Source organism: Micromys minutus (genome assembly GCF_963924665.1).
Source record: "Micromys minutus genome assembly, chromosome: 7".
Classification (NCBI taxonomy): Eukaryota; Metazoa; Chordata; class Mammalia; order Rodentia; family Muridae; genus Micromys; species Micromys minutus.
The window spans coordinates 75,401,128-75,422,381 of record NC_137976.1 but is presented as its reverse complement, the minus strand read 5'-3'; the positions used below and the strand labels follow the sequence as shown (position 1 = coordinate 75,422,381).

Below are 21,254 nucleotides of genomic sequence, written 5' to 3'. Positions count from 1 at the left end.
AGTAGCGGTGAAAGTAATTTCATGGTTGGGGGCCACCACAAAATTAAAGGGTTACAGCATTAGGAAGTCTGAGAACCACTGCACTAGAATTTCTGTTGCTGTGAATGGGCCTTCATAGGGGAGACCAACCTTTTGTCCCCATGGATAAGGCTTTATCATAAAATCCAGAGGTTTTCTCCTTGGAAACAGGACTTCAGGGAGTGTAGAGCTTTTGCCCTGCACATGGGGCTTCACCATGGACCCTAGAGTTTGTGTTTCTCCGTCAGAGCTTCTGGAGTCTAGAAGTGTCCTCTTTGACTCGTTTTGTTTCCATCTAGTATTGTCCTTATATGGCAATGTACACTCACAATATTTTTATGCACCATGAAATCGTTTTTTGAGAGTGTGTCACTTTAAGTTGATCTTTGTTTACCTAAGGTGGAAGTAAAAAAAAAAATTAAACTTAATTATAATGAACGCCTGTGAACTAGAATTGAGAGGATCGTCCTATCTTGTCCCTGGCTATACATCACATCCACATGGCTTTCAGCTAGGGCAGTGTCTCATTGCTTTTGTCAACCCCAGAAGGATGAAATCTTAGTTGAGACAATGCCTCCTTAACATTGGCCTGTAGGCAAGGCTGTGGCATATTTTGTTCATTAATGATTGACACAGAAGGATCCACTGTGGTCATTGTCATCCCTGTGCAGGTGTTTCCAGGTTCAGTAGGAAGCAGGCTGAGCAAGATGTGAGAAGTAAGCCAGTAGAAACATACTCCATAACCTCTACTCAGGTTCCTGTCTTGAGTTCCTGCTCTGACTTCCTTCCATGGTAGACTGTTACCTAGAAGTTTAAGATGAAATAAAAACCTTTCCTCTTCATGTTGACTTTGGTCACAGAGTTGCATCACAACAGTAGATGAAACTATCTATGAATGTTCTGAGTTTTCTTTTTGGGGAGTATACATGTCTGATTTTTGTGACTTCTCAGTGAGATTTCACTTTATTGTTCTTAAAATTGCATGCTGAAGCTCTTCTCACTGCCGAGCATCCATTTGGGAACAGGGCAGAAGTGAGGAAAGAGGGCTCTGGAGGGTATCCATCTTTATTAGTTTTTCAACCACAATTGCTGGGGAGGGTGCATGTTGAAAAATATTTGTCTTCTGTGTTGTGTGGCTAGTGATCTAAATACTTGCATGTACAAAATCAAAAGATGGTCCAAAAGACAAAGGGAGCTACCGCTGCAGATCCTGAAAATGTAAGTTTAGTCATCATGACCAATATGATAAGAGGAGACAACAACCTCCTACAAGGTGTCTTCTGACCTTCACATGTATGCTGTGACACATGTGCGCGCGCACACACACACACACACACACACACACATTTTTTTTAAAAGGCAGTGTACTTGAATCCAACCTCATTTGCCCTTACTCATCATTATGAATGTTACTTCGGTAGAGTATTAGGGAACAAGACAGGGATATTTTTGATTCTAAATTAAAAAATAAATATGCTCCTTTTTACAGGTCCTGCCTTCTAGTGCAGGATGCCTGCGGGATGTTCGGGGAAGTGTACTTGAACAGCACCTACTGGAAGAACAGACAGTTAGAAGGGAGGTCCTGTGGCATGTCGGGAGTGAAGGTTCTACAGAAAGCTACAAGAGGAAGGTAAGAACATGCTAGAAGGTCCTCCACTTTATATAAGAACAAATAAGAAGCAAACTTTTTGGCTTTTATCTCAGATTTTTATTTTTTAAGACAGTAAGCCAGAACTGCTCATATCTGTACTCTAGAGTAAGACTGGCAATTGAGTGACCAACAGTATCCCTAGAGAAACATAATTTTTAGCCAAAATAATTAAACACCCTTCTGATTAATATTTTGTTGAAATTAAGAGAAAACAGATAAGAATAGCATATCACATGTATGAAGTGAAATGTCTCTAGTAGAAATCGATTGTGGTGGTTTGTGTAAGCATGGCCCAGGAAGTGGCACTATTAGAAGGTGTGGCCTTGTTGGAGGAAGTGTGTCACTGTGAGTGTGAGCTTTGAGATCCTCCTCCTAGCAGCCTGGTAGACAGTCTTTTCCTGGCTGCCTTCAGATTAAGGTGTAGAACTCTCAGCTCTTCTAGCACCATGTCTGTCTGGACGCTGCCATGATGATAATGGACTGAACCTGAACCTGTCAGCCAGCCCCAGTTAAATGTTTGCCTTTATAAGACTTGCCTTGGTCATGGCGTTTGTGCACAGCAGTGGAAACTAAGTAAGACAACTGTTGTTAACATTTGTATTCGCTCCACAAATATACTATTATCTAAATGTTTAGTTTTTTTTAAGTTCCCTCATTTCTAGAAATTAATACATTTCGGTAATACTATTATTTTTACCTCTTTGAATACTGTTTTAAATTAAGATCAATTAAGGATAACAAAATTTGTAACAATAACTGTTCAGGGTTAGTTTCTACCCTGTTGTATAACAGACCTAGGTCAGAAGGAAAGCCTTATCTCAGTCCAGTTCTTCCCACTGGATCCTACCTCTCTGGCTGGCCAGAACTTTCAGCATCTTGGAACTAGTTGATGAAACCTGACCATTTAAGTTGTAATAAAGCGAAGTAGAAAACAAAAACCAAACCAAAGATTTTTTAAAATTGTATATATATTTCACTTCTTGACCCTGTAATTGAAGATTTGTTTTTTGTAGTTTTCTAAACTATGACTGTAAAAAAAATCTGTTTAATAGTACATATACATGAAAGTGTAACTCAATGAAAAGACATAAAGAGTTTTGTTTCTTTCCCTTAAAACAGGGTCTCATTAGGTAGCCCTGGCTGACGTAGAACTCTGTATGTAAAGCGAGCAGGCCTAAAACTCAGAGATCTGCCTGCCTCTGCTTCCTGAGTGTTGAAATAACCAAAACTGTTTTATGTTATTAAGGTAATGCAGTTTTTATGTGCTACACATGTACTTAACAGTTCTTAAGTGCTACTCTGGGACTGTCATCGCCATCTTTAACATTTCAAAGGAAACATGCTTCCCATAGGGAGTACCCAGTGATCCAAAGAATCCATTTGCAGGTGAGCTTCTCCAGGCCTCACCCGTGCTCAGTGCGCATTCTCTACCTACACCCCAGCTTACCAAAACAATCTCTGAACTCTGTTCCATACTTAACTTGCTAGCAAAATAGTTGATGCTTTTAGGAGTTAGGACTCATTTCTTTATTTTATGCATTTCACTTTGCTTCGGCATGCAGCCATCCAAATAAATATTTGGAGTATCTTTTTGTTCTTTTGGAAGCTGTGTTTCTTCAAAACAAATTACTAAATACTTTTGGAATGTTGGATGTTATAATTGCCTATTAGTGACATCATCCACTGTCGGTCATCCACCCATAGCCCAGAAAACAAGGTAGTGTGTCTTTTATGCCCTTATTGTGTTTGTTAGCAACTCTCCTAACCTTTAACAAAATATGCTCCACTTCTGGGCATATACCCCAAGATGCTCCAACATACAATAAGGACACATGCACCACAATGTTCATAGCAGCTCTATTTATAATAGCCAGAAGTTGGAAAGAACCCAGATGTCCTTCAGTAGATGAATGGATACAAAAATTTTGGTATATTTATACAATGGAGTACTACTCCACTATTAGAAACAATGACTTTATGTAATTCCTAGGAAAATGGATGTATCTAGAGAATATCATCTTGAGTGAGGTAACCCAGTCACAAAAGAACAGACATAATATGCAGTCACTGATTATTGGACACTAGCCCCAGAAAGCTCTGAATACCCAGGAAACAACTCACCGGCCATATGAAGTTCAAGAGTAATAAAGGCCAAATAGTGAAAGACTCAGTCCTTCTTAGGAAAAAAAATAAGTGTATAACACCCTCTCAGAGTGTGGTACACTGGGACCTTAAATCATTAATAATCCAAGAGCTAGGAATATAGCCCTGTGACAATTTTTAGTATCCAAAGATCATTATGTTTAATCTATATGCCAAGAAAACTCTGACTGTTTCCATGTTACATTCTGTTCTACATGTACTTTATGCTTATGGTAACTAGTGGGATTTCAATGCATGCTATTAAACCTCTAAAAGAATTGCCAAAATGCTTATAAAAATCTGTACATGTATCTCTCTTGTTTAAATAAAGTTGTAAGGAAAAAAATATGCTGCTTGTAAACTGTAACAAAATAAGATTATTTCCAAAATGTTGGAATAATTACATGTCCAATTATGATATATAGAAAACAATTTTTTTACAGTTAAAGATATTTGGTTCGTTAAGCTTTCAGAGCTACTGTAGCAGATTTAATGTATCTACAGTTTCAGTGACAGAACACCAGTTATTCCTCATTGCCACAGGTCCATCACTGCAGACAGATCCGCTGCGGCACTTGCCCATGCGGGAGAATACTATACAGACTTCAAAATAGTAGAAGTATGTTTGGTGCCATTTCAGAAATCACTTGACGATTTTGTCCTAAGCACAAGCCGAACTTTGTGTAGTAGATTTTTACTACTTGAGTGAACAACTCAAGCATCAGTTTTTAAAACCAAGCATTCTAACAACAAATACAGATAATCTAATGGGATACTTAAGTGCTGAAAAATGATAGGAAGATATTACAATGTTTTCTACAATTAAACTGTATGTCTCTGCAAGTTCAGATTTGTAGCAAAGCTGAATGTTTATTAGTGCTGCAGAGCATTGCAGCATGCGGAATGCACACGTGTCCAGAATGTAGAACATTGCAGCATGCGGAATGCACACGTGTGTTCAGAATGAAGGCTTCTGAAGTTGAGCACCCCAGCACAGACAAGTGCTGCCAGGAACACCTCATTCATTTTGCATTTGATTCTGAATTGACTTAGTGTTAGCCACTCAGGAACTCAGAAACTGCTGTCCTATCTCCATGACCCCATCAGTTATGAGAAGTTGTGCCGTAGGGAGAAGGTACGAAGATCACATGAAAAAGGCTTCCTGGGTGGGAACACATGGACAGGCAGGTATCTTGAGCCCTCACCAACCAGGTGCAAGGTCTCTAGGTCAGTGAGAAGCAGTGTCTCAAAAGAGCATAGTAGAGCACACCTGAGAGTCAACACTGGACATTGACACACATACCCCGCACACACAAACATGAGTGCTTGCACACTGAATTCATTAACCAGTTAATTAAAATGCACCTTCTCTTTGGTGAAGTGCTGCTCAAGTCTTGCTCATTTTTCTTTGGGAGTCTTGAACTTTATAACATTTTTCTTTGTTTTCAAATTTTATACTTATTTATTTAGTATGTGTGTCTGCTTCTATTTCATAATCCTCCTGCCTCATCCTCTTGAGTGCCAGCATTACAGGTGTGTCTCACCACACCCATCCCATATATAAGTATCTATTTATAGAGTCTGGGACTCAGTAGTAGCATTTGATCCTCAGCACAGGGTTTTTCTTTATATGAAGATTGGGAGGCTTTTCAGTGCTGAATGTGATCCCAACACTTGATGTAAAAGCAAGAGAACCATTGAGTTCAAAGCCAACCTCAGCTGTAAGAGACCCAGTCTCAAAAACAAAACTATAAAAATACAGATTTTTTTTTACTATATTATACAACTAGAAAGGAAGCTGTAGTTAAGGCTGCTTTCAAATCACTCTAACAAAATTCTGCTTCTGTTTTTTTTAGCTGTGGTTTTCTTTATTTTTGAGAATTTTATACATGCATACAAGAACTGTTATTGTATTCAACCCAAACTCTCCGCACAGATCCTCCCCAGTGTGTCCTCCCCAGTGTGTCCTCCCCAGTGTGTCCTCCCCAGTGTGTCCTCCCCAGTGTGTCCTCCCCAGTGTGTCCTCCTCAGCGTGTCCTCCCCAGTGTGTCCTCCTCAGTGTGTCCTCCCCAGTGTGTCCTCCCCAGCGTGTCCTCCCCACTGTGTCCTCCTCAGCGTGTCCTCCCCAGTGTGTCCTCCCCAGTGTGTCCTCCCCAGTGTGTCCTCCTCAGCGTGTCCTCCCCACTGTGTCCTCCTCAGCGTGTCCTCCCCAGTGTGTCCTCCTCAGTGTGTCCTCCCCACTGTGTCCTCCTCAGTGTGTCCTCCCCAGTGTGTCCTCCCGTGTGTCCTCCTCAGTGTGTCCTCCCCACTGTGTCCTCCTCAGTGTGTCCTCCCCACTGTGTCCTCCCCACTGTGTCCTCCCCAGCGTGTCCTCCCCAGTGTGTCCTCCTCAGCGTGTCCTCCTCAGCGTGTCCTCCCCAGCGTGTCCTCCCCAGCGTGTCCTCCTCAGTGTGTCCTCCCCAGCGTGTCCTCCTCAGTGTGTCCTCCCCAGCGTGTTCTCCCCAGCGTGTCCTCCCCACATGTCCTCCTCAGCGTGTCCTCCCCAGTGTGTCCTCCCCAGTGTGTCCTCCCCACATGTCCTCCTCAGCGTGTCCTCCCCAGTGTGTCCTCCCCAGTGTGTCCTCTCCACATGTCCTCCTCAGCGTGTCCCCTCTTTTAACTCTGTGTTCATTTGTTTCCTGACGACCTACAATGTCTAGTTAATGCTTCCAGGATATGCACCAGTGTTGAGACTATCTACTGGAGCATGGGAAATCCTTCCAATGGAAGCAACCTCAAAAAGATGATCTCCTGCATCCAGCAGCTCCTCAGGAAAGGGTGGGGCCTAGAGGGCACCTCCCACATCTGTGCCAGGATTTTGGCTGGCTTGATTTTTGTGTAAACCTTGTACAAGCAGCTATAGCTGGGTAGTATCTTTATTCCCTAAAAAGTATAGTTGTAAAGTTAGTTTCTGTTGATCAGTATTTACCATATTAGAACTCAAAAGTATATAGTTCATTTCAAGTTCTTTTTTACTGTTGTTTGTTTGTTGTTGTTGCCTGGGGTCTTATTGTTTGTTTTACGGATGTTTTGTTTTGCCTGAGTCACAGTCCTGTTAGCTCTAGCTGATTTCAGGACTCCCAGGTGAAGGAGCCGGGTGGATCAGTGAGTGTAGGAGCTGCCAAGAGCTCAATGCCTGGAGCACACCTGGTGAAAAGATAGAACAATCCTCCCTCCACTCATCATTCAATAATGCACTATTGTGAAGTGTCAGAGCTCTGAGAGGAGGCTTCCTCTTCACTGTCCATGCCATGGTTCTGACGGGAGCAGAGTCACACTGCACAACCTCACATAGGAGATTTACTAGGAGAGACACGAGAAGATGCCTGCCTCTGCTGTGGGAGAAGCAGCAGGAACTGAACAGGAGGCAGGCATTATAGTTTTTCTGGTGTGGGTGGGTCGTTCTCCGGAGTGGGGATTGGTAGGGTTTGGTAGGTTTTCAAGTCCGAAAGTGAGCTCAGGCCTTTTACTCTACATTGTCAGTAGTTTTCCTCAGTTCGTCTCTAGCAATTATTTTGTTCTCATCAGTATTTCAGGTTTCTTATATTTATTGACACTTAGTTTTTGTCAAGTATGTGATGTTTTAAAGAACGTCCATGGGCTACTGAGAAAAATGCATATGTTTGGGTAGTGTTCTGTAATATCTGCCAGATCTGTTTAATCTTTGAAGTCATTTAATTACAATTTGCTTGTTTTGTTTTGTTTTTGCCTAAATGATCTCACCTAATAGTAAGAATGGGTATTGAAGCTGGGGTTCATCTCTGACTTTATGTTCAATAGTATTTATGAAATTGGTTTGACCAGTTTGGTTCTTATATTTTTAGAATTGTGATATAGTTGATAGATTGTTCCCCTGATCAAATAAAGGGACCTTCTTAGTCTCTTCTGACTACATTTGGTTTAAAGTCTGTTTTCTCAAGTATTAGAATCCTAAAGCCTGTTTGTTCCATTTGCTTGGAAAAATCTTTTTCCAAGCTTACATCCTAAAACAGTATCTACCTTTGATATGGAGGCATTTTTTTTAGAAAAAGCTAAAAAGATGATTCTGTCTTCTAAAGCAGTCTTTTCGTGGAGGAGTTGAGGCTATTGGGATTAATGACTGAAAAGCTTATTTCTTGTCATTTTGTTCACTTCTGTTCTGTAGCTGTCCAGGATTGCTTGGCATAATGGAATGTTGCAAATGTCTTCTGTTCCTCTTCTCACAGCCTTTGTCCTTTTACTGTCCTCTGTACTGTGCAGCTGAGAGCTCATGTAGCCAAAGCACAGAGATGTGCACAGAAGCCTAACTGACCACAGAAACCTGTTCTCATATATTGAATATGTGGCAAACCCTAAAGGTTGGTCCTTACTTCCTAGAGAGAGCTGTGTTTGCCTGGGTGGCGCTCTGGGGAAGCACAGAGCCCGGGCCTGAACACCAGGATGCCTTGCTGCATTGGTCTCCTGCAGTGCTCATCTTCCTTCACAGAGCCCTGGAATTAAGACTCTGGCATAAGCGGACTGTGGTCATGTTCCAGAGGCTGTAGTATACAGATTTCCAGGCCACCCTTGGGCTATAATGACACATTGTTGTTTTACTTAAAGTGGAAACACTTTTAAGTAAAAATAGCACAGAAATGTACAGTTATAACCATACCAACTTTAACTACAGCAACATAAAATAACTAACGTGCTAGGTATTTGCTCTAGACCTAGAAAATCTCATAGATGCCTTTTTTTTCTGAGTCTTCAATTCTATTCCATTGATCAACCTGTCTGTCTCTCTACTATTACCATGTGGTTTTTATCACAATTGCTCTGTAATACAGCTTCGGGCCAGGGATGGTGACTCCTCCATAAGTTATTTTATTCTTAAGAATTGTTTTCCATATCCTGGGTTTTTTATTTTTCTATATGAAATTGAGGATTACTCTTTTCATGTCTGTGAAAAATTGCATTAGAATTGTGATGGAAATTGTGTTGAATATGTAGATTACTTTTGGGGGGGGTCATGGTCATGTAGTCCAAGCTAGTATCAAACTCTTTTGAATATCTGATCATCCTGCCTGTACTCCCCGAGAGCTGGAAATCCATATGTGTCCTACCATGCTCTGTTTATTTAGTGCTAGAGATGGATCATAGGGCTTTATGCATGTTAGATATGTACCTCGCCACCTCACTGATGTCCCATTTCTTGTATTCCTTGCAACACCAAACAGATGTGTCCACTTACAGAAGGGAAACACCAAGTCCAAGAATAAGAGGCTCTCTTAAGGTTTCAGTGTTTGTGAAGGTGGAAGTAGACAGAAACCATGTGATCTCTTTGCCTGATCAGAGAGAGGTCCAGAGTTTTGTCTCAGATACACAAGTCTAAGACCAGAACATATAAGTAGACTCAGATTATTTGTAGGCTATTTGGCTATATTTTATACAAGATAACTTTTTTTAACCTACAAGTAGCAACGGGAAGTCCCTGATTGACAGTGGTTCAGTTTCACAATTCCTTGATATTATGATGGTATAAAGGTCATGTACGTTTAATAGATGCGGTGGGAGAGGGAGGGTCTGAGACAGCTTGGTCTGAAATTGGTAGACATCCTCTAGCCTCAGGTCCTAAGTGCTTAGGATTACAGTATGAGCACCCACCTGATATGCACTTTATATGTGAGCCACGGGGGAAGCAGTCACTCTGCTGGTGAACACTGTTGTCAATTAGAAAGTTAAGCAAATTAAAAGGTGTTTTTATTCTTTTTTAAAGGAATTATTTATTTATTTTATGTATGTGAGTACACTGTTGCTGTCTTCAGACACACCAGAAAAAGGCATCAAATCCTATGACAGACAGATGGTTGTGAGCCACCATGTGGTTGCTGGGAATTGAACTCAGGACCTCTGGAAGAGCAGCCAGTGCTCTAACCACTGTGCAATCTTTTCAGCCCAAATTAAATGTTTGTTAAAGCTTTTTCTTTGTGTGTGTGTGTGTGTGTGTGTGTGTGTGTGTACCTCCATGTTTATGTACACCACATATATAGTGTACACACATACTGCTGTGAAGAGACATCATGACCATGACAACTTTTGTAAAAGAAAGTATTTAATTGGAGCTTGCTTACAGTTTCATAGGTTTCATCTATTTCCATCATGGTAGGAAGCAGAGCAGCACACAGGCAGACATGGTACTAGAGAAGTAGCTGAGAGCTCTCCATCCAGATCCACAAGCACCAGGAAGAGAGAGATGCTGAGACCCACCCCAGTGACACACTTCCTCCAACAGGGCCACACTTACTTCAACAAGTTTACATCCTGTAATCCCTGCTAAGCAATGCCACTCCCTGATGACTAAACATTCAGACATGAACATATAGGGCCATTATTCAAATCTCTTGGTGATGGATTTACAGATGTGTGTGAGCCCTACGTTTGCACAGGGAACCTAACTAATGAGCCATCTCTTTCTCTAGCCCCTGGATGTATTTTTGACACATGGTATTTTGAAATTATAATGAATGTATCATAACATAATCTCATTGTACTTAAAAACTGAAAAGCATCTGTTTGTCTATTTTGGAAAAATAGGGCTGGACTTTTAGTTAATAAAATGCTTGTCCAACATGCACAAAGCCTTTGGGTTCCATCCCCAGTGTTGCCTAAATGGGGTATATGTGGTGGTGCATGCCTATAACAGGCATTTGGGAAGTAGCAATAGGAGAATAAGAAATTGAAAATCATCCTCAACTACCTATGGAGTTTAAGGCAGCCTGAGCTACAACAAGATACCACCTCAAAACACAAAAACAGTCAGCTCAACTCCCAGGACTCCAATAATGGAGAGTGCCTGGCTCCAGCAACCTCTTTGCAAGTACATGTGTAAGTATGTACTTGCATGCATTTTCATACATACCCACACACATCTCAATGTATATTTCCAGCTGGTCTGAAACTTACATAGATTTGCCTGTCTCTCCTTCTCTGGTACTAGGAATAAAAGTATGTGTCACCAGTTTAAAACTTTTCAAAATTCAGAAAGCAAGGAGCAGTGAGTAAAAGTACTTGCCACTGTGGTATACGCACCCACATAGACATGTATAATAGTGATAATTATATATAAGACATACATAGCTCTACATTTTCACTTAAATGTTCTATGATGATGCATTAAACAATTATACATGATTTATACACATGCACACATATAAAGCAATCCAAAGGAAAATATAAGCCTTGCCTCCAATCCCTTCTTAGACAGCCATGCAGAACAACTTTCATGTCAGCCACTGCTTTTCATTTAGCAAGATAACTGTGTCTTCATCCTTAAGGTTCTTATGTTTACTGTTTTGGCTGGTTTTATATATTTTTTATTTTATGTACATTGGCATACTGTCTGTATGTATGTCTGTGTGAGGGTGTCAGATCCTCAGGAACTGGAGGCTCATCAGTTGTGAGCTGCCACATGTTTACTGAAAATTGAATTCTCATTTTCTGGAAGAGAAGAGCGGCAGAACAGGCGCTCAGCCCATCTGCCACCAGGAACAGATTCGATGCAATCCCCATCAGAATTCCAACCCTGTTCTTCATAGAGTTGGAAAGAGCAACGTGCGGTTTCATCTGGAACAACAAAAGACCCAGAATAGTGAAATCCATCCCCAACAACAAGAAAACATCTGCGGGAATCACTATCCCTGACCTCAAGCTATATTACAAGGCAATTGTGCTGAAAACTGCATGGTACTGGTACAGAAATAGGCAGGTGGATCAATGGAATAGATTAGAAGATCCAGAAATAAACCGTCACACATATGGTCACTTGATATTTGACAAAGGAGCTGAAAACATTCAATGGAAAAAGGACAGCCTATTCAACAAATGGTGCTGGTCCAACTGGCAGTCAGTATGCAGAAGAATGAAAATAGACCCTTTCTTATCTTCTTGTACAAAGCTAAAGTGCAAGTAGATCAAAGATCTCCATATTAAACCAGGTACACTGAAATTATTAGATGAGAAAGTAGGGAAAACCTTAGAACTCATAGGCACAGGAGAAAATTTCCTGAACAGAACACCAATGGCTTGTGCTCTAAGGTCAAAAATTGACAAATGGGACTTAATGAGATTGCAAAGTTCTGTAAGGCTAAAGCCACTGTCAAGAAAACAAAATGGCAGCCAACAGATTGGGAAAAGATCTTTACCAACCCCACATCTGATAGAGGCCTAATATCCAAGGTACACAAAGAACTCAAGAAGTTAGACACCAGAGAATCAAACAACCCTATTTTTAAAAAAATGGGGTACAGAGCTAAACAAAAAGTTCTCAATTGAGGAATATCGAATGGCTGAGACGCATCTAAGGAAGTGCTTGATATCATTAGCCATCAGGGAAATACAAATCAAAACAACCCTGAGATTCCACCTCACACCAACCAGAATGGCTAAGATCAAAAATTTAGATGACAGCAGATGCTGGCAAGGATGTGGAGAAAGAGGAACACTTTTCCACTGTTGGTGGGGTTGTAAACTAGTACAACCACTCTGGAAATCAGTCTGGCGGTTCCTCAGAAAATTGGACATAGTACTGCCTGAAGACCCAGTTATTCCACTTCTGGGCATTTACCCCAGAGATGCTCCAACATACAATAAGGACACATGCTCCACCATGTTCATAGCAGCCTTATTTATAATAGCCAGAAGCTGGAAAGAACCCAGATGTCCTTTAGTAGATGAATGGATATAAAATTGTAGTATATTTACACAATGGAATACTACTCAGCTATCAGAAACAATGACTTTATGAAATTCTTAAGAAAATGGATGCATCTAGAGAATATCATCCTGAGTGAGATCACCCAGTCACAAAAGAATAGACATAATATGCAGTCACTGATAATTGGATACTAACCCCAGAAAGCTCTGAACACCCCAGAAACAACTCACAGACTATATGAAGTTCAAGAAAAAACAAAGGCCAACAAAAAAAAAAAAAGAAAGAAAGAAAATGAAAAATCGTTATGCTTAATCTTTACAGACCAAGAAAACTTTGACTATTTCCAGGTTACATCTTGTTTTACATATACTTTATGCTCATTTTAACTAGTACGATTTTAATGCACGCTATCAAACCTTTAAAAAAAATCAAGTACTAACAAAAATGTATTCATATACTTTTATGCAAAAATGCTTAAAATCTGTACATTTATCTTTGTTTTTTAAAATAAAGTTGTTCAATTAAAAAAATAAAGTAATTGTGTATAAATTTTAAAAAAGAGAGAGAAGAGCAACCAGTCGTAATAACCACTGAGCCATCTCTCTAGCCCTGTATGTGTTGTTATTTGGTTTGGCTTTTTTCTTGCTATTGGTAGTGGGATATGTTCAAACTCTTGCTGTTCCTACGTCAGGCTCCGTGCACTGGGGCCGAGGTGTGCTTCCTTACTCTTCGGTTGTTCTCTGCACATCCGTTTCCGTGGTGACATGCCACGTGTAGGTTCATCACAGCGTAAAGAGATATCTTCTTTAAGTTACTGAATAGCTTGCTGCTTGGTACTTGTTGGCAAATGTTTGTTGATTAATTCCTCCAACTGTGTCTCTTCTTGTTCCAGGACACCAGGGCTCTTCAGTTTAATTGACAGTTTGTGGCCCCCAGTGATACCTCTGAACGAGCCTCCCTGTGGCCAGCCCAGTGCAGAGGTAAGCTCAGCCTTGGAAAAGTTCCTTGGGCACAGACTCCTGCCCTTCTTAGGTACTGACTTACTCACTCCCAGTGCAGTCATATGGCCCATGTCATTTCTTGGGCAACAAGAGCTGTGCCGCTGGTCCCTTTGTCTGACGTGACACATGAATGCCATCCAGGACCATGACTGCAGCTTCTCTCCAGTGCCAGTATCCTCATGGTTCTTTTTCCTACTTCCCTGCTAAATTCTTGATAAACCTTTGTTTGTATTTCAGTTTTTGTGAGAAATACATATGTTTGTATTTTGGCCTCACTCTGGAGCTTGTAGAAACCTTAAACTCAGTCTGTGCTTCAGCTTCCCAAAGATTGTGATTACAGGCGTGCACCACCAAACTCAGTCATGATCCTGCAAGCAGATGCCCTCTTTCCCATTTCTTTGACTTCGTTAGCAGTTAGAACATAGGCTAGATAAATCCACAGATGGTCAGCAGAAATCTCCCCTTCCTCACCACACTGTGAAGAGATGTGCACACATGCATTCATCTAACAGGCATATGTGGGGCCACAGCTTGGTGTCAGAATACCTTTCCTCAATTGCTTCTCCACCTCAGGTGTTTGAAAGAGGATCTCTCTCAAACCTGGAGGCCACCATTTTTATTAGATTGCCTGGCAAGTAAGCCTTTGAGATCCTTCTGTCTCCATACCACTGGTTTGTGTGCTCTAGAGAGCTGTACTTTGTGGCAAGCTCTTAGACTACTGAGCCATGTCCCCAGCTTCTCATAGCTGCCCTTCCCAGGGTGCTACACACACACCAGTGAGTGTGCCAGAGAGCATAGTCCTTCTCAAAAATGCCTGTCTGCAGATTACAGAAGAAGAGATAACCTCTAAATGATATTCTCAGTACACTCTGAAGAATAAATTTCTTCTCTTTTGTTTTGACTCTGGGCCTTAGGATAAATCTTAGGATGACCTTAAAGTCAGGCTGCCCCTCCTTCTCCCTTCCAAGAGGTGAAGACGTATGCTACCATGTCTTGTGTGAAGACTAAATCTAAAATGAAATCCTAAATCTACACAAGTATTCTTATGCTTGGTCTCCCAGATGCACAAAGTAGTCCAATTTTTATCTAGCCTTCCCTTGGAAATATACGTCCAAAAGCAAGTTGCGCATGTGTCTGTGTATGTTGATTCCAGTCTCAGGAATTGAAGCTTAGGGCCTCCTCCATACTGGGTAAGTGCTTTACCACTGAGTTATATAGGTCTCACTAAATGGAGCAGGCTGGCCATGAAGTTCTCCTGTAGCCCAGGTAAGCCTTGAACTTGGGATCCTTATGTTTCTGCCTCCCAAGCTGAGACCACAGGCTGACACCATCAAGCCAAGCACAGTCGGCTTGTGTCAGTGTTCGGAAAGCATGACTTGTGACATCAGTTACACTACTTGCTGATGACATAATGTAAACTTTCAATAGGACGCGATGCTTCATCTTTACTCCATAAACTAACTCCACAGTCACTTTTTTCACATTAAACATGGAAAAAAGAGAACAAAAAAAATCATTATGTCTAATATACACACTAAGAAAACTCTGACTATTTCCATTTTATGTTCTGTTCTACATGTACTTTATGCTTATGGTAACGAGTAAGATTTCAATGCGTGCTATCAAACCTCTAAAAGAATTAAGTACTGACAGAAATATATTCATATAGTTTTATGCCAAAATGCTTTTAAAAATCTGTACATGTATCTCTCTTTTTAAAATAAAGTTGTAAGAAAAAAAGACATTCTTACTCTGCATTTCCCTTTATGCTAAATAGACAAAGACATATCTGCCTCCTCCTGTCTTCTGTTATATCTTCTCTGCACATCCGAGTCTGGGACAAATTGATGCAGTGGAAGGAGACCCCATTTCTAAGCTCTACCAGCCTCCAGTTGTCCGCTGCTTAAAAGAAATCCTCCAGGTAATGACTGTGTTCCTAACAAGTTCTTCTAATACTTTTATTGTTTCTATGTGCGTTGTGTGATATTTTCAGTCTTTCTTTGTCTTTCCAGACTAATGAACATGGTACACGTTGCAGCTTCCATGCCAGAGTGATTTATCAAAGACCACCGGTAATATTTCTGTCTCTTTGTCAGTCTGTCTGTTTTCACTACCCCTCTCTCTATCCTATTGGAAAATCTATTAGAAATTATCAGAATGACATAATAGAAAAGTGTCTATAAAATCTAGATTAAAATCTAGATTAACCTATAATTCACCCTCCTAGTTTGGAGCCATCCTTCTATGTGTAAACAATACAGAGCTCTTTTGGGTTTTGTTGTTGCTGTTTTTAATTTTTTTTTTTTTTTTTTTTTTTTTGAGTTGTTTCTATTGGGGAGCTATTGGAGATGTTCTTTTGTTAGATTTGCATTTATCTAATACATGATCAGTGAAAAAGCTATAAAAGTAACCCCAAAAGTGTTCCTTAATTTCTAGTTGACTTACTGATAAGTTGCACATATGTAAATAAAATTCAAATTGTCGCATCGTAAACATAGTATATTAGCTTCCTCCTTGACTGTAATAGACGGCACACAGTTTTTTGTTTGTTTGTTTCTTTGATTTTGTTTTGTTTTGTTTGAGACAGGGTTTCTCTGTGTGTTTTGGAACCCACTCTCCAGCATAGGCTGTCCTAGAACTCACCATGTAGACCAGGCTGGCCTTGAATTCTGAGTGATCACAAGTGCCTCTGCCTCTCGAGTGCTAGGACTAAAAGCATGTATCACTACCTCTCAATTCCTTTAAAGGGCCAGATAGTTCATATGCTATGGTTCTTGGATCTTGCAGTTTCTGTAGCAATTAGTTGGTTTCGGTGTACAATGGGAAAGCAGACATTTACATTCATAAATGAGTAAACAGATTTTTTTAAGAAAAAAGAAAAGTACTTTCTCTATATCTAAAGCAAAGGGAAGGCTGGCTCTGTGTTTTACCTGAGTGTACAGGACACCTGGTGTATGACACCCTGAGACTTCCTGTCATCCACACTATAGGCCCAGGACTCTTCACAGTAGTGCTGGTGTAAACACCATTTGCACTTCAGAGAGATGCTGTAGCTCTGAAGCTGAGAGTGAGGACAGGGCCAATTGTCAGCTGCAGGTGAAGGGAAACAGAATGGCAGAAGAAGACATATGGAGCCCTCTGCTTGATGACCTCCGGGCTGGGTAGGCATGCTGACAGCCTTATATGTAATAAGCAGATTCTAAATATGCAAGGGCAATTAGCTTGGCTTTCACTGGGGTGAGAATGGGGCATCCAATGGTCCTGTGGTGAGGAACCAGTCGGGAACCAGAACTACCATCCATATTCAAATACTTTTCCTAGGTTCTGTGTATCTATAAGAATTCTTTAGCGGATTTTATGATTTAGAGTGGCTTGTAGTGTATATAAAATCAAAGATAAGGTAAAAAAATTCTCATAAATGTCCTGCTTCATAGACTCATAGTCTGTTGTTACCATCATCTCCCACCATTGACAGTCACCTAGAGCCAATGACACTTATTCTGCACTGTGTACTCCAGCATAAAAATCCTCTGCTCTGCCTCTGCATCCCTTCCTCCCGCAGACCCTTTAGCAGACAGTGAAGCCCAGAGTGCCAGCATCCATAAGAAATGGTACTCACCATTTTTAGATTGTGTTTTCTTTCTACAGTAAACATTTAGGCACCTTTCTCTCATTTCCTGTAACACTTATTACTAAGTATTCTGTTATCTAGACGTATCAGAGTGCATTTATCTGTTTACCTACTGTTATGGTCAGTATTTATTTTAAGCCTGGCAGAATCTAAAATCAGCTAGGAGACAAACCATTGGACTTGTTTGAGGGAGTTTCTAGACTAGATCAAAAGAAGTAGAAAGATGTTGAGTCAGAGTAGTACCTTCCTTGGGCTGGGTCCCGCCGGAGTCGGCCTGTAAAGTAGATGAAGGTTACTAAAGCTGTGCTCCAAGTGAGTAGGTTCACTCCTAACCAGACAGCACAACTTAACAGCATTGTCCATGCAGTTTTTGTTTGGTAGGCATAAAGGATCTAGGAACCCTCACAGGCTCAAGGCCATCTGTAAAGCATTTGATTCCATCTCAGAAGTCATTAATAGTTTTAACACTTCACAGAAGTGTAAGTGAGGCACCTCTTCTGATACCCTTAACCAAGAACCCCTATAACATACAAAGTAAGTCACACACTTCCAACTGCAATGAAACATTCCAGAAGGGGGAATGGCATGTGTGAAAAGGGACAATCAGACCAAAGCAAAACTGAAACCCAGCAGGGAAAAAAACAAGTTCAGAAACTCTGTCTCTGGCATCTGGAGCTTCTGAAGGAATCTTCTGGGATCAAAAAGGCTTGAATGGTCCTGCCCATTCAGCTCTGCACCCCTAACATCAAACCTCACACCTGGCCGAGCTCCTCCTCAGTAAAAATCCCATGGTCCGGGCATCTCTAGTGCTCTTGTGCTTTCTTTCATCATTTCCATGAAAAAAACTCCTCAGGACCTCCATTCAGAGACTAAATAAACGTGAGTAAGTGCTGAACCCCAGCGTCTTTCTCTGCTTCCTGACTGCTAGTGCAGAAAGACCAGCTGCCACAGTGCCTCCCCCACCCTGCCATGACTGTGCTCTAGAACTTCTGAAGCATGCTGTCCTCAAGTATCCTGTCGCAGTAATGAGAAAAGAATTGCCAAAAGATCTTGTTTGCTCCCAAGTTTTAGCAGTTGTGAATAGGAAAAGATTTATTTTAAACAAATTTGCTATTGAATATTGCTAGGGTTTTTTTTCTTATAAAAATAATCTGTGTGTGTGTGTGCAACAGGACTTTTCTGTGTAGTCCTGGCTATCCTGGGGCTCACTCTCTGTAGACCAGGCAGAATTTATAGAGATCCACCTGGTTCCTGAGTACTGTGATTAAAGGTGTGCACCACCACCTCCTGGCTTATTACCAACTTTATATATACCTTAGTACTAGAAATAATTTAATTGTTAATTAAAAGAAAATTAAGATCCCAGTAAAATGGCTCATCAGGCAGACCTAATAACCTGAGCTCAATTCCTGGGCCCACATGAAGGTGGAAGGAGAGAAACTCCATCAGATATTATCTGACATCAGTGTGATCTGACATCCATGTGCTTTAACACACACACACACACACACACACACACACTCACGCCAGTAAGAACAGTAGTAACAATAAAATTTTAAATTAAGCAAAGAAAAGAAAATTTAAAAATGTTGGTCTCAAGTATTAAAGAAGAACGTTTTCATTTCTTACCCTTTGAGATAGTTTCTCAAACGTTTGTCTTAGGGTCACTTTGGAAACAACCTTAACCTCTAATGTTCAACACCTTGACTTGTCTCCAAGCTCCTGGACCAGCACGAGGCCATATGGCATGTCTTCAACTGTATGGCATGTTTAGATGTCATTCACTTTTCAGATGGAATACTTCATATTGCTTAGGCTTTATGACTGGGTTTTTTAAGAACATGAACCAATTACTTAGTATAATGTCTGTATTACCTAACAGGTTCAAATATACATTCTTGACAGAAATGCCATGTGGGTAATGCTGTTTTCATTAAAAATCAGCCACACAGCTGATTCCTTCCAGAGCTGTAGTGGCTTCCCAGTTTGTCAAATGTTGTCCAAGTGTTTTTCATTTTGAAGGTGACGAACATTTCATACTTACTAACTCTTAATCATTTTTTCAAGAGATACTTTGAAACTATATAAATATCTTGACTTTGGTCAAACTTTCTCCGACTCAGATTGATTATACTTTGATTGTGGCCAAATGGTGATTTTTTTTTAACCTAGCATTTCTTGTACATTTATTAGCTGTCATTTTGCTACAATTATCTTTTCATTTGTCGATTTGGTTGGGTCACTTAGTTACTGACCTACTATGACAAATGGATTAGTGAATTATTTTTATTTATTATGTATTTATCTCTTCTGTGATAGTCCTTTTCCCTTGGGGAGAGTAATATAAATATCTTGGTGGGGATTGTTGTTTTTTTTATTTTGTTTTTTTCATTTCTTGCTGAAAGTTGAGTCACTGTACCACAATATTCTCTGCTTTCAACAGCTTGACAAGTTATGAGATACAGTAACTATTGCACATGGGAGGAAGGGAGGGAGGGAAGGAGGAAGGGAAGGAGGGAGGGAGGGAGGGAAAGAGGGAGGAAGGGAGGGAAGGAAGGAGGGAGGGAGGGAAGGAGGGAGGAAGGGAGGGAGGGAAGGAAGGAGGGAGGGAGGGAAGGAGGGAGGAAGGGAGGGAGGGAAGGAGGGAGGAAGGGAGGGAAGGAAGGAGGGAGGGAGGGAAGGACAGAGGGAGGGAGGGAAGTACAGAGGGAGGGAGGGAAGGAAGGAGGGAGGGAGGGAAGGACAGAGGGAGGGAGGGAAGGACAGAGGGAGGGAGGGAAGGAAGGAGGGAGGGAGGGAAGGACAGAGGGAAGGAGGGAGGAAGGATGGAGGGAGGGAGGGAGGAAGGATGGAGGGAGGGAGAGAGGGAGAGAGAGAGGAAGGGAGGGAGGGAGGGAGGGAGGGAGGGAAGGAGTTCGTTCCTCCTTGTCAAAGGATGACAAGTAGTGGTACCATATGAGTTTGGGTATGTGAGTTGGCGGCCTCTGTTCTCCTACCTAATCTCTGATAAACACATTGGCCTAGTGAGCCTATACTTCTGCTCAGAGGGCTTAGGAATGAAAAGATGAGCCACACAGACATTTGAGAGTCGTATATGGCTCTTTTACAACTGCACTCCCTTGAAGTGGCACCCCACCATGGACAGTGGTCTCAGGGAAACTACACTGCAAGTCCCTCCATTTTCCTTTCAGCAGATTTTATATAACCTGTTGCTATTGTTCATTCAGTGTTCTTGTTTTTCAAGATTTACGCCAACCCTTTCAACATGTTTGTATCTGTGGTGATTTAAATGAGAAATGTCTTCCAAATGCTCCTGTATGTGAATACTTGGTCTCCAGTTAGTAGCACTGTTTGGGAAGTTTGTGGAACCTTTTGGAAATAATAGTTTTTCTGGAAGTATGTCACTTGGACTGGGCTATGCGATTCCTCTCTTCCTCCCTTTCCCCAGGTTTTTCTCCCTCCTTGCTTTTTGCAGCTGACATGTGATCTCTTTGCTTCCTGATTGATAACCAGCCACACCCTCCTGTTGGCATGCCTTCCCCATCATTATGCACTGTGTCCCGTTTTGAACAATTAACTAAAATAAACTTTCTCTTCCAAGTTGCTGTTGTTTGGGGGATTTATAACAGCAACAGAAAAATAGCTGAGCATCTTTTTTTGAATTCTTTCTTTCTGACACAATAAGATAAGATGTTCCCAGCTGACCTTTGGTTGTTCGTTTTGTTCTTGCCTTTCAGTGTGTGTACGTGTGTACATGCATGTATGTATGTCTGTGTGTCTTCCTGTGTGCACATGCCCTTGTGGAAGCCAGAGGACTGCTGATAAGATTCAGCTTCTCTCTCATGGGTGCTGGATTGTCAGGCTTGGCAACTTTTTTACCTACTGCAGCTCCTCCCAGCCTGCTCTGAGGGCTTCCAACTTTACAGCCAATCCTCTCTTCAAGGAGCACTGGTAAATTTTAAAGGAAAAATGGTCTTTAGGAGCCCATATCTGGTTCTAGGTAGTCTTGCTTCTATTGGAATGTAGTTGCTTTTGGCCCTGTCTGTGAGTAGAGCAAGGACACCAATGTGCATGTGTCACGGTATGTGGTGACTAGTGTGT

General features: G+C 41.2%; 1 protein-coding gene across 1 annotated transcript in view; it reads left to right on the top strand.

Moving 5' to 3' along the window:
* SPIDR (scaffold protein involved in DNA repair) overlaps positions 1-21,254 on the top strand; it is a gene marked incomplete at its 5' end in the record, with an annotated part of 232,876 nt that overhangs the window by 195,775 nt on the left and 15,847 nt on the right. The window contains 4 exons of the mRNA XM_080919387.1: positions 1,508-1,648; positions 13,414-13,501; positions 15,300-15,443; positions 15,535-15,594. Of these exons, the coding sequence (XP_080775513.1) occupies positions 1,508-1,648; positions 13,414-13,501; positions 15,300-15,443; positions 15,535-15,594 (433 nt within the window). The remainder of the gene's footprint in view (positions 1-1,507; positions 1,649-13,413; positions 13,502-15,299; positions 15,444-15,534; positions 15,595-21,254) is intronic.